This window comes from Mustela nigripes, chromosome 2 (assembly GCF_022355385.1).
Source record: "Mustela nigripes isolate SB6536 chromosome 2, MUSNIG.SB6536, whole genome shotgun sequence".
NCBI classification, from domain to species: Eukaryota; Metazoa; Chordata; class Mammalia; order Carnivora; family Mustelidae; genus Mustela; species Mustela nigripes.
Genome location: NC_081558.1, coordinates 16,822,917 through 16,839,028, shown reverse-complemented (window position 1 = coordinate 16,839,028; position 16,112 = coordinate 16,822,917). Strand labels below are relative to the sequence as shown.

At 54.0% G+C, this 16,112-nt stretch overlaps 1 protein-coding gene across 2 annotated transcripts in view; it reads left to right on the top strand.

The window, feature by feature from the left end:
* The window catches only part of CCDC12 (coiled-coil domain containing 12), a 54,303-nt gene extending 40,496 nt beyond the window's left edge, over window positions 1-13,807 (top strand). Inside the window, exons 3-8 of one of the 2 annotated variants that reach the window (XM_059389585.1) lie at window positions 7,816-7,895; window positions 9,434-9,495; window positions 9,726-9,760; window positions 10,783-10,859; window positions 10,956-11,039; window positions 12,638-13,807. In XM_059389585.1, the coding sequence (XP_059245568.1) occupies window positions 7,816-7,895; window positions 9,434-9,495; window positions 9,726-9,760; window positions 10,783-10,859; window positions 10,956-11,038 (337 nt within the window). In that variant the 3' untranslated portion in view covers window position 11,039; window positions 12,638-13,807. Of the gene's footprint in view, window positions 1-7,815; window positions 7,896-9,433; window positions 9,496-9,725; window positions 9,761-10,782; window positions 10,860-10,955; window positions 11,328-12,637 lie in introns of those variants that run through there. The other variant, XM_059389584.1, reaches the window with a different exon arrangement.
* Window positions 13,808-16,112: the final 2,305 nt, after the last annotated feature.

Below are 16,112 nucleotides of genomic sequence, written 5' to 3'. Positions count from 1 at the left end.
GCCCCCACCGCCATCTGTCCCCAGGCAGCCGGTGTGGCCAGTTCAGGACTCATCCTGTGTGCCCTTTGGGATTTGGCTTGGCTGCCCAGACCTTTGCTGTCTCCTCTCTTAAGATCTGAATTGATACTTAAAGTACTGAAATTACAGGTTCCTGCTGTTTGTGACCTTTTTCCATACACTGTGTTCTGATAATCTTTTGATAAATACACTTCTTCAAACTCAGTGGCTGCTTATGATTTTTGGAGGGAGTACTGCTCCTCGTTTCTTCTTCAGTCCTTGCTTTTCAGTACATCATCTGTTTCTAGTACTTCAGATGCCCGTCAGCGGTGCGTTTTCAGGTGGGGTGGGTACGGAGCCCAGTCTGGAAGTCTAGGGAACGTGGCCTGGGCCCTGCAGACTCTTGGGTGGCAGTGGGTATGGACCACACGAGCCAGATTTGGCAGCTCAAACTGGGCAGAGGGGCCTGAATTAGCTTGTACTTGGCCCTGGGCATGGCCTTGGCCAGCTGCTGGCTGTTCTGAACCATCAGGGACTGGAAACCTGGTACCCTTGGTGGGCCTTGGGGCTGACACAGTGGGGTGAACTTGGGTGGGGCTTCTCACCCCTGCCCAGCCCTAGTGCTTTTGGCTGCCCTGTTTTTAAGACCAGGCCCGACTGCCTTTCTGTTCTAGATTTCTAAAGCCCCTTTTCCTAACGCCCGTGACCCACTGTAATGTCAGGGGCTGAGGGAGGGTCCTGGAGGCTGGGATCTGGGGAGGGAGGAGGGGTTTCAAGAATGGTGCTGTGGGCCACGCTCCAGAGAGGGAGAAGATGCGGGTATGGCTAGCATGATTTTTTTCCCTTCACGAACACAGAGGGCCCGGAGCGCAGGCTGACCCAGCTGCCGACCTGGGCAGGACTCCTGGGCCTGCTGTCAGCTGGCCTTTCCTCTTCCATGTGACTGCAGGTCCCTAAGGAACTTGGTGAGAGAGGCTGGGGTCTGCCTTGAGGCCAGACACCTGGGCTGGGATTCTGGCTCTGGCTTCTCCCGCCCTCTGTGGCTCTTGGGCACATCCATGAGTCTCTCTGTGGACTGTTTTCCACATCTGGGAAGTATCGGTAACCACCTGACGTTGAAGGGCAGTCCCGAGAGGCAGCGCGTGGAGGGTGTTCCTGTGGAGAAGGAAGCCTCGTCCCATCCATCTTGCCCTGCGCTTTGGGGTGGAGCTGGACATCAAGGGCAGGTGGATACGGGAGCTCCCACCCCTTTCCCTGAAGCCCTCGGACGAATCTTTGGCCAGGGGTCACATGAGAGGCTTTGTCCGTGGGATGTGGCCTTGTCCGGCACATGGTCTGTTCTTGTGCCACACTTTCTCTGTCAGTAGGACGGGAGGCCTGGGGCAGGTTGCTGGCAGGGGGGGGGAGGGGGTGGCCTTTGACTGCCCTCTGTCTGTACCTGTCCCCATAGTGTGGCCAGCGTTGCCCTTTGGGAGGACAGCTGGAGTACAGTGTCTTCTGCCCATGAGTGGGGAAGCTGCTGGGCTCTTTAAAAGTTTCATTTGCTATCAGGCCAACCATCAAGTTTCCCGAATTAAACTGCTGAGCAACCACCAAACAAGAAATCGCTACAGTCCATCTGTTTCCAGTGTCCATGTTCCATACCAACCTTGTACTTTACTTCTAGGGACGTTTCCGGGTGTTCTGATGACACTGTCCTGAGCTGGACCACTCCCCCCGCCCCCTGCTCCCATTGTGGCCACTGTCTGGATGGGGTGCTTGCAGTGTCCTCTGGGGGACTCCGCCAGAAGAGAGCCCAGAAGTGTCGGCCCCAGAAGTGTCGGCCTGGGGTTGTTACAGATGATGCTACCAGAAGCATTTCTGTGTGGAACATTCGGTTTTGTTTGATCCTGTTTTGGTCCTATTTCTATGGTATAATTTCCCCAGAGCAGGCTTATCAGGTCATGGGGTTTGAACACTCTAATCTGTCTGGAAGGAAGTGACCACCAGCCTCCGGAGCACTTGTGAACCGTTTGGGACAGTTGCTTGTCACCTTGTTTTCACGGGCCTCAGGGGTCTGGACTCTGGTAGCCACAAACCAGGCCTTGTCTACAATAGACATGGGGGTGAGCGTGCTTGTGCAGAGCCCAAAGCACACAGAAGGTTTGTTGTGTGTGTGTGTGTGTGTGTGTCCATCCATCCCTGGAAGAGGCCCATGGCTCCGGACCCCGGATGTGCAAGCTGAAAGCCGTTTGTGGTCAGAGCTACTGTCTTCAGCCAGGGCTGGCCTCCAGGACCTCCCAGGCCTGTCTAGGGCTTGATCTGCCTTGTGTTCAGCTACTGGGCTGCTCTTTGGGCTGCTCCCCACCTTTCTCTGGTTCTGGAGGAGCCTGTGTTGGCACAAGAGACCTAGATAGCTGGGTGGGGTGGGCTGTGTTCTGAGGGCCCAGGGCAGGGGCTGAGGGTCTGGTGTCCCCGAGTGTAAGGCTGGGAGCACGGATAAGGGCAAAGTAGGCGAGGGCTAAGAACCCTCCATGAGCAGTAGGCTTTCTCTGAGACCCGCTTGCCAGTGAAAGGGTTGGACCTTCCAGATCATCTGGAAACCTCCTTTAATGTGGACATTCTAGAACTCTCTTCCTGGGCAGAGTTTCATATTTTACAGAGAATACCAACTTTCTCCTCCCCCTTCTCTTGAGGGACATGTGTGGGAGGCGATTTCCCCAGAATCTCCCTGGCCAGCCCACACCCGGGGTCCCCGCAGCTGGCCTTGAGGGAGACCTCACAGTGGTCACTGATCCTGCTCAGGCTCTTGCTAGGTCTCCTCAGATACCCAGGGAGGGAGTGGAGGAGAGAAGATGGAAACAGGCATTTCCCCTGTTTAAGGAGACACCGTAGGATGTGAACGTGGGTATCACGTTTGTTTGCTTTGCTTACAAACACAGCAGAAGGCCCTGAGGAGTTGGCTGCCCTGGCCTGGCCACATTCCTGCCCTTTGTGAATCTCCTGGGCACAAATTCTCTGCTTCACAAGCACTATAAGGCCCAGAGAGCCCCCAGGCCGCCAACCACGTGCCCTCCCTGAATTCTTCTGTGGAGTGGAGATAAATGTGAGTTGGCAGTGGAATGCAGGAGCTGACTTTCTGGGAGCTTGTAGGGCAGGGTATGCGGGACAGCCACGAAAGGGCCATGTGCATGGGGTGTGTGGGCTGCTGCAGAGAGGAGAGGGCCGTGGAGGGCCAAGGGGAAGCACAGGAGAGGAGTCGTCTGCTGTGTCTTGGGGTGGATGGCCATCTTTGGGCTGCTCAGTATGCCATCTGATTGAGTTAGGTCTTGAAGCCCAGGGGCAGGAAAGTGTAGCAGACCAGGCTGGCAGTGATCCAGGAGTCATTTGATTGGAAAGGAGGCTGTGGGGCCAATGGGGAATGAGGCCAGGACTGTGTGAAGAGGCTGAGCCTTGTTTAGGGGACACAGGGGGCACTGGATCAGAGAGGGTGAAAATGGGGGTACCCAGATGGCTTCTGTGTCTGCGCCCGCTCTGTAGAAGAGATAGGCTCAGCTCAGACGATGGCTGCCCACATGGAGGGACCTGGGGGTGGCCCAGGGCATTTGCACCAGGCTGTCTCAGTCAGTAGAGTGTCTGACTCTTGATCTCAGGGTCATGAGTTCAAGTCCCACATTGGATATGGAGTCTAATTAAAAAAAAAAAAAATCCATACCACTTCTCATGCAGCCAGTCGTCCCCAATGCTGCATTTTTGATCCCAGGGGTCATTATGAGTATTTTGTGCAGTGTCAGTATTCTTTTAGATTTCCCTGCATATTTACTCTGTCTCATGCATTTCATTTCTTCTGCAATTCCTTCTACATTCCTTCTGCAGCTGACTGAAGGAAATGGTTTTACTTCAGTTAAAAGCATTCCCCTTAGTATTTCTTGAGATTCCCTGACGGCCAATTTTGCTAGTTTTTCTTTGAAGGCTTTTTTTTTTTTTTTTTAAGATTTATTGTTTATCTGAGAGAGAGCACGCAAGCACCGAGGAGGGTAGAGGGAGAGGGTAAGAGAATCCCAAGCAGATTTCCCACTGAATGTAGAGCCTGATGGCAGGCTCGATCCCACCACCCTGAGATCATGACCTGAGCCAAAGTCAGGAGTCAGATACTTACCTGACTGAGCCACCCAGGTGCCCCTTTATGAAGGCCGGTTTATCTCGATTTATCACTCTGGTGCAATATTCTCATGACTCCTGGCCTTGGCCATGTATCACCATTGTCTTACGGTTTCCATTGTTTCTGTCGAGAAGTCAGCTGTTAGTCTTAAGTTTTCCTTCGAAGGCCACGTGTCTACCTAATTTAAGAATTTATCTTTGGCATTGAGTAGTTTGATAATGATTTGCCTGACTGTGCTCTTTTTGGAGTTCCCAGTGTTTCTTTCATCTGTGTGTGGCTTGGCTCAATGTTTTCCACTTATTTTGTGAAATTTTCAGTTATTATCTCTTTAAATATTGCTGCTGGGATTCTCGTTACATGTTATGTTAGCTCTTTCTGCCACATCATATGAATCTGTCCTGTTCTTTTTCATATTTCCCAACGTTTTTTCCTTTATGCCTTGGTCTGGATATTTTCTGACTGACCTTGTGGTTCCCTAATCCCCCCTTTCGTTGTTCTAAGCTCTAGTGGAACCCATTTATTGAGCTCTTTTAGCTTTGGTTAGATTTCCAGTTGTAGAATTCCCATTTGATTAATTTTTACAGTTTCACATTCTCTGCTGCAGTTCTCCATTGTGTGAGAGGCCTTCCCAAACTTTCATTAATTTGTCTTGTATTTCATTTCTAGTGAAATGAATGAAATGAATCTCCTTTGGGTGTATTTCTGGCATCTTTATTTATGTTTTTTCCCATGACTTTGGTGGAATCCTGGATGTTGTATATGAAAAGTCCTGGGGATAATTTGGGGGTTCTGAATCATTTATTTTCTTCCGGAGAAAATATATCCCAGCTTCTGGCAGGTGATTTGCTTATGGATGCCCTCACTCACCCTCTCAGGACTTAGGAGGAGGCTTCCTTCCTCGCACTGATGCAAACTTCTGTCTCTTCAGCCCATGGGTTGGCGGGAAGCTCTGCTTGGGGTCTCCGCTTTTTAGCCTCTGCATGTAAGTAGGTGCTTTAAGGGAGAAGAGGTACCCAGGGTCAGCCTCACCTGTTGCACTGCCCCCCCGCCCTGTGATCGCAGCCCTTCCAATCCTGGTTGCCCAGATACTTGTCCAAGGCTAAAGATTGGATTTTTTTTTTTTAAGATTTTATATATTTATTTGACACAGAGAGATCATAAGTAGGCAGAGAGAGAAGGGGAAGTAGTCACCCTGCTGAGCAGCAAGCCCAATGTGGGGCTTGATCCCAGGACTGTGAGATCATGACCTGAGCTGAAGGCAGAATCTTAACCCACCCACGCCACCCAGGCGCCCCTGTTGTTGCTGTTTAAAGATTTTATTTATTTATTTGAGAGGGAGAGCATGAGCAAGGGGAGGGGCAAAGGGAGAGCAGGCTCCCCACTGAGCAAGGATCCCGATATGGGACTCGATCCCAGGACTCTGGGATCATGACCTGAGCTGAAGGCAGACGCTTAACGGACCAAGCTACTCAGGCGCCCTTGTTGTCAGGTTTTTCAAGTTGTTTGCAGAGGCAGGCGGTTAAACCTTGGTCCCATGTTGGAAAGACCAGGCCCTGAGCAGAACCCATTGCCCCCATGACCTGCCCCAGAGGCTCTTGTCCCATGTCAGTGATAGGCATAGGGGAGGGCTAGTTAACTGCGGATTAGTGAGAGGCAGTCTCTTCATTAGGTCTTACAGAGTCAAGCAAGGAGGGCTCGGACCTAGCTTGAACAGCTGGGCAGTATCAAGTTTACTGTTTACTGATGTGGAAACTGAGGCCCAGATGGGACAGTCCCACAGTGACCCATGTGTCCGTGACTCCTGGACCCGTACTTAGCTCCAGAGGCGCGGGGGCAGCAGGCAGCGGGGCTGCTGCGGGACACGGGGGTGCTGGGTGGCCAGCCCCCTAGCTGTGCTGCTCTTTCCTGTTGTGCTGCCTCTCCCTGTCCCCCTGCCATGTCCAGTGTCTTCCAAAGCCTGAGCAGCGAGGGGGCCAGGGTGTGGGCACTCCCTTTTGCCGTGAGCCCCGGCACAGTTCCCAGTGGCCTCCCCTCTTGCCTGCTGATTTCTCACACAGCCCTGGAGCTGGTTTCTGAGAGTGATAGGGGTTTTCTTTCTCACTAACCCCTGCAGTCTTCTGCCCACACCCAGTTTCTCTTCCGCTTCTCTCCCCACCCTGTTGTGAACGAAAGTACCTGCACCAAATCACTCATGGCTTTCTCTCCTGGTGCCTCTGTGGCATTTGCCAGTGGGCCCAAGGGAGCCATTGGCGGGTAGAGGACAGGGTGGGTTTCCCCGCTCCATAGAGGAGGCGGCCTGTGGGAGTGGGTGGCAGGATTTCTGCATGCAGGCCGTGCCTGCGCTGCCTCTCGGGGCTCTGGCAGAGAAGGGCACTGGGTGGGGGGCTGGTGAATTAGGGGGTGATTGGCATCAGAGAGCTCCCCAACTCAGACCACTGCCGCTTGCTCAGTGTATGGCCACAGAACAGACACCTGCTGCCTTGGCTCTAGAAAAGCTTGCTGCCCAGGGACGTGAGTGGCGTTTTTGCCCGGTATAGGCAGTGTTCTGTAGGTGATGGACAGTGGGAACTCTCCTCCTGGGGAAATAGGCCCTATCCTGGAGGTCTAGGACTTCAGAGGGGCCAGCAGTCCTTGAGGGGCTCAGAAGAGGTAGTGAAGAAGGAGGAGCCCCAGCCCAGGTTTCCCTGGCTGGTGTGTCAGGGTCACTTCTGCTTCCTCAGGGCTGAAATGGTCTGGCCCACAGTCTCTGGTTTTTATTAAGCAGCAGCCCCCAGGAACTGCTCTGCCACCCTGTGGGCTTGGCCAGGGCCACTTCTGCTGCAGGCAAGCTTCTGGGTGGGGGCGTGGGGTGGATGAGCTGCTGAGCCAGGGCGGCCCCAGCAACTCCGTGGTGTGGCCTTGCCCGAGGGGACTGGCCAGGCAGGCCCACTTTGTGATCCTGGCCCTCTTCCCCCCTCTGGCTCCTCTGCTGTCACAGAGCTCTTGGGGTCTTTCCAGGAGCACTTTAAGGAGCTCTTGCGGCCTTGGGGCTGGGCTGTTCTCCTGGCTGTCCTGGTGGGCCTGGCTCTTCAGCCTCACACACCGTTGTTCCTGTCCTCCGCCCTGGCTGCCTGCCCCTAGCACAGGTGCACCCTTGCCACCAAGACCTGAGTTCTGCTCCAGCGGCTCCTGACCTCAGAGGCTCTGAGGAGGAGGCTGGGTTTGGAGAACCTGGTGACCACCGGGCTTTGTCCCTTAGGAGAAACTCAGTCCAGGAGCTCCGGCCCTGACTTCAAGTCACACTGCAGCCACTGCCGTGGGACCTCATGATAGTAGTGCAGCCTCTTGGACCTGCAGGTCCCGTAACTGTCAAATGGAGCTCCTCTGGGACAGGTGGCCTGTGAATGCTCTCCAAGGCTCCTCAGCCCCAGCTCTGGGCGAGGGCAGAGTGGCCCGCCCAGCTGCTACCTGGCAGGGGATGGGACTGAGGTTCAGAGACGGGGGCCTGTCCCCATGAGTCTTCTGTTCCTGTGCTTTCCCTCTTCACCAGGCTTTCTCCCGAGAGACTCCAGCATGTGTGGCTTCCTCACGGTTTGATTCCTGTGAGGAATCTGATTCCTCAGGGTCTGATTCACAGCCTTGGAGGTGACCGAGGTGGCCACGCCCTCCGCTGCATCGCCTGTTGTCTGCTCTCATAGGGAACTCAGGCTGCGGAACTATGTCCCTGAGGATGAGGACCTGAAGAGGAGGCGGGTGCCCCCAGCCAAGCCAGTCGCAGGTAGGTGGGCTGCGTCACTCCAAGTCTGCTCTGAGACGCCCCTGGATGCCTCCGCCTCGGCAGATGTCGTGCTCCCTTGGGAAATAACCAGCAGCGCCAGGGCTGCAGTCAGGCTTCTAGGAGCCTCCGGCCCCATCTCACGGCTGTGGGGCATAACCCATGATGAACGACAGCAGAGGCACTCAGGGCACCCGAGGGCCTTCTGGGGACCTGCGAGGGAAGAGGCCACGTCCCCTGGGAGGACCTCTCTGGGCTGAGGGACGGAAGTGGCCCTGGGGCCCTGGGACAGCAAGGGCAGTGGGAGTGGGGGGGAGGGTCCTGTGGGCGCCTGGGGGTTCGAGTGAGACCCCGAAGAAGAGCAGCGTGTTCAGGCGCTCAGAGGGCTGTGGGCAGACACCCGCCGGGCGCAGAGAAGGGGAGAGGCGTTCATGCTGGCAGGCGAGGGTCCGGCCCTGAGGCGGCCCATCTCCCGCGGTGTAGGGAGCGGCTCAGTAGCCAGGAGCTTGTGGGAAGGCTGCACACTGGAGATGCTGGGCGCCTCCTACCCCGGGGGTCCCTGGCCCTGTGTTTAGCCTTTGTGTTACCAGTTTTGAATTCTCCCAAGTTATAAATGAGTAATTGTTTATCTTGAAAATAGTGAAGTGTTGCCCCTTCAGTCACAGCCCAGTCTGGTTCCCCATGTTGTTTGCCCCGAGATTCACATGCTTTCCGGGTGATTTGCTTCATGGTATGGGCCGCACCATGATGGGGACAGTAAGGCCGGACAAGGGAGGGGGCGGGGAGTGGTCCCATGCCACTGGGTCAGCACCTGTGTCTGGGGGGAAGTAAGGTAGGGCTGAGGGGCCATGGCTACAGTGATGGGGGTCGGAGGAAGCTCCTGGAGTCCAGACTTGTCGTCAGCGCTACTGGTCTCTGGCCCCACGGGGGTAAGGCCCTCCTGGTCTCATCACCCATAGGCCCTGTGCGTGGTCAGCCACGGGGCGTAGCTGGGAGGTGTGTGAGGACAGCTGTTCCCCAGGTCACACACATCCAAGTGGGATGGAAAGAAAAGACACCTGGGTCCCGGCCAGTCCAGGGCCCAGAGGACACCCTCAGAGCCCAGGAGCCCCTTTAGAGTATGAGAAAGCTGGTCTCCTGGTTCTTCACAAAACTGTCTGTGGAAATACGCAGGCAGTGCTCGCATTTCCCAGCAGGGGAGAGTACCAGCCTTGCGTCCTGGCTGGAGGTCTGCCCCGGCTGCTGGAGGTCTGCCCCGGCTGGAGGTCTGCGCGCTGTCTCTTCTGGCCGTCCAGTCCCGCGGCCCCTCCTTCACCGCAGGATTGCTTTCATCCTGGGAACCCCAAGCCCTTCCTCCGGGGCTGCCTTTGCAGTCTTAGTCTCTGGAGGTTGGGAGCCCCGCGAGAGGGCCAAGAAAGCCCAGGGTCTCCACGGGTGGGTCCCCGTCCGCACCCTCTCCCCGTCCCCCGGGCTGCAGGGTGCGCCCCATCGAATGGCAGCACCTTTCCGACCTGCCTGTGTGGTTGTCTTGCACCCTCTAGTGGAAGAGAAGGTGAAGGAGCAGCTGGAGGCCGCCAAGCCCGAGCCCATCATTGAGGAAGTGGTGAGCGTCCTGAGTCCTCCGGGAGCCCACTGGGGGCCCGTCTCTGCTCCCTCTCGCTGCCCCATGCTCCTCTCTTCTGCTTTGTCTCTGCTGTCTTTGCACTTCTGCGTTCCCTTTCCGCCCCGCTCTCCCTGGCCCTCTCCTCCCTCCCGCCCTTGTTTCCCGCTTTCTACCTCTGTGCCCTGGGGCTGGGCCCCTCCAGTCCTGACCTGCGTCTGCTTCCTCCCCAGGACCTGGCCAACCTCGCGCCCCGAAAGCCTGACTGGTGAGCGCTGCCACGTAGGACTAGCGTGGACTGACTGGCCACTCGTGCCGGGCACGGCCCTCCGGCTGGGCCTCTCCTGCCCTCAAAGCAGGGAGATGGACAGTGTGGACACGCAGCTACATGAGCTAACAACTGCCCGCAGAACCTCCTGGCAGGACATAAAGGGAGCGTGAGAGAGAGGCCTGTGGGGGCGACACCTGGAGGGCGGGAAGGGGCCCGGGGAGAGGGAGCAGCAGCCGTCCCCTCCAGAAGTCCCTTCTGCAAGGGCGAGGATCCAGCCCACCTCAGATAGTTGCATTTGAGCAAGGCCAGCCGTGGCCCTCACAGAGCCACATGATGGAGGCAAAGTGATGGGAAGGGCAGACGTCAATTTCTGTCCCAGTTTGCCACTGCCTGTCCTGTTCTGCTAGGGCCTCAATTTCCTCTCCTGTGAAAGGGGACTGCGTGTCCTTCCCCAGTGCCCCTGTGACCAGGCTGATACAGAAGGCTAGAGAGGGCTGTGTGGCCTGGGCTTGTTTTGCTTGGCCTTGGGCCGCATCCCTGGCATCCGCAATCCTGTGACAGACACGGCCCCACTGAAGGTGTTCTCATTTGTTGAAACAAAAGCATGGGGCGTACATCCTAGGAATCCCAGAGTGGGGAAGATAGGCTGTGTGCGCGCTTCTGGAAGCTCCTGCTGGTGAGAGTGAGCATGTGGCTGGAGGAGGAGCAGGACCCACAGTGAGACCAAACCAAGAGGGCCACCCTGAGCAACCATCCACCCTTGCACACCTTGACTCGGGCCCATGGTCGGTGGGTCTGCAGCACCAGCTGCTGCCTCAGCGGGCCAGGGCCTTTTGGCCGATGCCGGGTTTGGGAGAGTGCAGAGAGGGAGAGGGTTAGGTCCTGGCTGCCTTGCCAGGGTGGTCTCCTCAGGCAGCTGAGTGTGATTCCTACCACCACAGGGGCTTTGGGAGGGGAGGGTCCCAAGGCCACACCAAGCCAGATCTCACCTTCTGCCTCCTCGCACCTGCCTCCTACAGGGACCTCAAGAGAGACGTAGCTAAAAAGCTGGAGAAGCTAGAAAAGCGGACGCAGAGGGCCATTGCCGAGCTGATCCGTAAGTACAGGGCCTAGCAAGGTGGGGTCCCTGCCCTCTGGGTGGTGGCCCAAGCACAGGGCCCCTCCCCACTGCTTCTGTCTATCATCCATCCAGGTGAGAGGCTAAAAGGCCAGGAGGACAGCCTCGCCTCTGCAGTGGACGCTACGACGGAGCAAGAGGCCTGCGACTCCGACTGAGGCACGCCTTATCCCCCCACCCCCACCATCATGCCTGTCCTGTGGGCAGGTGGCCTTGGGCAAGGGTGGGGGCTGGGCTTGCTGTTACCTCCCATTTGGCTCCAGAACTACACTGCCCCACCAGCCAGAAACCCTTGCTTGGGGGGAGGTCAGCTCCTTGTTTCCTGAGTGGCCCTCACCATGCCTAGAGGGACAGAGCCAACAGCAACCCCATGGGCTTGCTGTGTCTGTACATATTTGTGTAATTGGAAATTTCTTTTATCCCTAGAAATAGAAGCATGCAGACCCATGTGTGTGGCAGAAACCTATTATATAATTTTTGGGTCCCTGGGGTACTGTGGGTTTGGGCCCCAAGACAGGACGGCTGTGAGCTGAAGCTTCACACGAGGAAGTCCTGTGTCGGACCAGGCATGTCGAGGCTGGAGGAGCGCAGAAGGCCCAGACCCCACCTTTTGAGTCTGGGTCCTGGTCCAGTCAGGAGGTCATGTCAAAACCTGTGGTGACAGGGAGAGTCTGAGAGGCTTCTCTAAGCCCTCCCACAGGCCTGGGCCTTGCTGGAGTGTGTGGCCAGCCTGGAGAGGCTCCCACTCTGTGTCGGTCCTCTGTGGCTCCCCTCACAGTGTGAGAGAGAAGGGAGAGGCTGGGCATGTGGAGGGGGTATGCTGGGTCCTGGCAAGCCTCCCTCCCAGGTGGAGCCAGATTCAAGGCTCCTGGCACTGTTGTGTCTCACTCTCACAACCCCCAGCGGTTCCTGTTCCTGTGTCACCGTCAGAGCTAGACTGTGGCTTCCTTGGGACGGGGCCCCTGCACCGGGGGCTGGGGGGTGGCTCCTAGAGACTAGGGTATTAGAGCCTGGTTTTGGGGGTGGTCTTGGGCCCTAGGTCCCCAGGGTCCTGGCATTGGGACCATGAGCCTCGTCTGTGGACCTGACTATCCGGAGTGACTGGCCACAGCGCTGAGTCCAGGTCCCCATGGCCAACTAGAGTTTCATTTCCAAAGTGATAACACGCTTGAGCTGCCTGCAGGGTTTCCCCTCGTGTGTCCCACCCCCAGCCGGTGTCCTCCCAGTGCATCCTGCCCTCTGCTGAGTTGGAGGAACATTGGCCTGACTCTGGTGGACAGTGCCAAAGACCCAGGTCACAGAACTGAAGTGAGTGCATGTGCCCCGACACCAGCACGTTCATACAATGAAGCAGATTCTTTCATCTAAAAACTACTCTGAGGAGGTAAACTGAACAGGAAGGGAGCAGGTCTGACGGAGGGCCAAAGCAGTAGGTGGCTCGGTGAGCAGCGGACAGGCCCAGGACTCTGGTTCCCAAGCAAGCCGGGGTCACACCTGCCCATGGGCGGCAGGGCTGGAGCCAGACTCCCTCTGCCTCATGGCATCTGGAACCAGCCTTCCCTTCCTGGGAATAAAGGACAAGAAGGTGCCTCCAGGCCTAGGACTGTTGTACAAGCAGGGTGCTGGTCTGTGGCAGCGTATGCCTCAGACTCCCGGTGAGGCTCCCACTCTCTTGATGGTGCTGGGACTAGCATGTGGCCAGTCCCACAGAGTGGGAACCCTGAGAGCTGAGGAAAGGTTTGCTTCTGCATTTACAGCTGTGTATGACTACAGAAAATCGGCGTGCACGGAGAGGGCAAAACCAACACCATCACGCATGACGGGCGCATGAACAAAAGTTACAGAATATGTGATGAGACCGGTGCCTTGAAGAAGGGGTACCACCCCACCAGGTGGAAGAGTTGATCCCCAAGGAACTGAAACCATGACCTCCTTACAGACTTTAAAATGAACGTTGGTTTTCTCGCCGGAGATAAAAGAGGCACCCAGCTTCCCTAACTCAGGAACTTAGGTAGGAGGAAGATCTTGGTGGTAATCTTGGAAACAAAGAAAGTTTATTAAAATAAGTGACACACACAGACACACACGCATACGTATGCACGCGCGCACACACACACACACACACACCATAAGCAACTCACTGGAGGAGCTAAGTAATAACAATCGGAGGAGGGATTGATCAGTTTAAAGTTAGGCGGAAGCCCTAGAAGGCGACAGTGAGAGCAGGTAGCTTGGCAAGTGGACATAACTGCCAGGTGTCCATGAGTGGGTGGGAGATCGGGAAAAGAAAACCGGAGAAAAAAGGAATGGCTGACCACTTCTGTCTCTGGCATCCTGGGACTGCAATGGCCCGAACTGATCCTCCCTTTGCAAACAGCTAAAAATACTAGGTAAATAAATAGTTACAACAAATATTTTTAAAGGCCTCAGTGACCAGACAAGAAAGTAGAAAACACTCGAGCAAGAGGGTAGGAGAAGCAGCAGAATGCTTAAGTCTGACCTCTGACTTGTAGGTATGTGACAAGCGAGGTGAAACAGCATTGGTTTTCGGGGTGCTCGGTGCCTGGGGCCAAGACAACTCACTACCTGTGCATAATGAGGGGCCTGGTACAAGAACCCTCCAGAAGGCTGGGGCTGCAAAGGGCAGAGCCCTCTGTGAACTAATAATAGATCCGCTCCCTTGGCATCCCAGAGGAAAACTGATTCTTGGCACTGACTGGAATGAAGAAAGGTCTCCTTTGAAAACTGAGCCAGCCCCCACATGGGTTTGCATGTGAGAAACCTCAAGCCAAGAAACAGATCGATAACCTAAAATGAGAAGCTAAGAGATACGGAGGATAGAGTGAGAAGAGCTACATAACATGTGATTAGAGTTCCAGGAGAGAAAAAAGGCAAAAAGGAGGCAGATGTTATATATATATATACACATATATGTGTATATATATATATATATATTTATATTTATTTTAATGGCTGGGAACAACTCTTCAAAATCACCAATCCAAGGAGGTCAGCATATCTCAAGCAAGGCAACAAAAAGAAATCAACACTCGAGAGAAGTTCATATCTCGGTATGGATGGTGATTAATTAGGTATAATCACTTTTTGACTACTCATGACCCAAACACATTTGTGCATTTTTTGTATGTTTATTACACCTTAGTAAACAAGTTCACGTAAAACTTTTTCATATCTTAATCATCAATTCCTGCTTCAAATTCCATACAAAACTCAGTGGCTTAAAACAGACCTTTAGTATTGGACCGTTTCTGCGGGTCAGGAATGCGGGAGTGGCTTACCTGGGCAGTTGTAGTTTGGGGTCTCTGAGATCGTGGTCAAGATGTTCCCAGGCTGCAGTCATCTGAAAGCTTGGCCAGGGCTGGAGGCTGTGCTTCCGGGATGCTGTCCACCGCCAGGAAGGCTCATAGAAGCCTGGTGTACATGGAGCCCTTGCCACATGGCTCTCTCCATAAGGCTTTTGTGAGTGTTTGTGTGTGTGCGTGTGCGTGTGTGCGCACACACGCTGTGGCAGCCGGCTTTCCCCAGAATGATCAAACCAAGACAGAAAGTAGGGGGAAAGTAGGGCCTTTTATGACTTGGGCTTGGAAATGATACTCTGCCACGCTATATTGTTAGAAGCAAGTCACTACATCCAGTGACTTGGGAAATAAGTCCAGCCTACACTCAAAGGAGAATTAGGTTCTACATCAGGAAGGGAGGTCTAAGAATTTGTGGGCGTATTTCAAAACCACTGCATACCTAGAGAGTTAAGTGCAATAAGTTGGCAAAACAAAAAGGGCAAGAAAAGATGTTAAAATAAGAAAAGATAACATTACCTTTTAAGGAGCAAGACAGCAGATGTCTCAGCCGCAGCCGGTGGTAACTAGAGGGATACCTGCCTGTATTAGCGTTAACGAGATGAAAGAAAGTTGTCAACCTACAGTTCTATACCCAGAGAAAATACCTTACAAGGTATTTTTAGACAAACCCAGAGATTTTGTCACCAGCAGACTCAAATGGAAAGAAAGTCTGTTTTGGGGGTAATGAAAATACTGCACAATGGATTGCGGTGGGTGGTTTCACAAATCAATGGATATGCTAAAAGCTGTTGAATTTGTACACTTTGAGTGGGCAAAGTGTAGGCGATGTATATTCTCACTAAAGCTGTTCTTAAAAAATGAAATAAATAAGCATTCTCCTTTTTTAATTTTAATTTTTATTCTTTTTTAATTTATTTATTTGACAGATTACGAGCAGGCAGAGAGAGAGGGGAAAGCAGGCTCCCCGCTGAGCAGAGAGCCCGATGTGGGGCTCGATCCCAGGACCCTGAGACCACAACCCGAGCCAAAGGCAGAGGCTCAACCCACTGAGCCACCCAGGCGCCCCAGCATTCTCCTTAAAAAAAACCAAACAAACAAACAAACAAAAAAAACCTATAGGATGTCTTGAGATTGGAGTGAGACACGATCCCAGATGGAAAATCTGTTATAAGTAGGAATGAAGAGAAATAAAGTGGAAATCTAAATAGGTGTCAACCTTAGGAAATGAGAATGTTCTATGGGGTGAAAGTAAGACCAGGGCTACTAGAGTATGTGACAGTAGGGGTATTTACACACTCCTGCCCGAGGTGAGATGTGGTAGGGATTATAACCCTCCACGGAGCTCAGCTCATTCGGGAAGAGAGAAAAGACTCCATCTAGACCCTAGACCCTGCTCTACAGGCAGGCGGACATTTCTAGGATCGCCCTAATAGAATAGAAACGGTGTACCACTTCCAAAGTAGTTAAGGGGGAAAAAAAAGAAAAAAATAATTACCCAAAAGAAGTTCAAGAGCGAAAAGAAAAACGTAGGACAAGTATATGAATCCAAGTACATCATTAATTATAGTCAATGTATCAAACCACCTTTTTAAAAAAGTCTGATGCTATTTTTATTTATTTATTTGTAAAAGTTTTATTCAACAAAGACAGTGAGAGGGAACACAAGTGGGAGGGTGGGGGAGCGAGAAGCAGACTCCCCACAGAGCGGGGAGCTCGATTCCAGAACCCCAGGATCATGACCTGAGCCAAAGGCAGACACTTAATGACTGAGCCACCCAGGCGCCCCTCACCCACATACTTTTTAATTTTTTAAAATTTTAATTTATGTGACAGAGATCACAAGTAGGCAGAGGCTACTGTGGTGGGGGGTGGGGGGGTAGGGAGCTGGTAAGCAGGATCCCTGCTGAGCAGA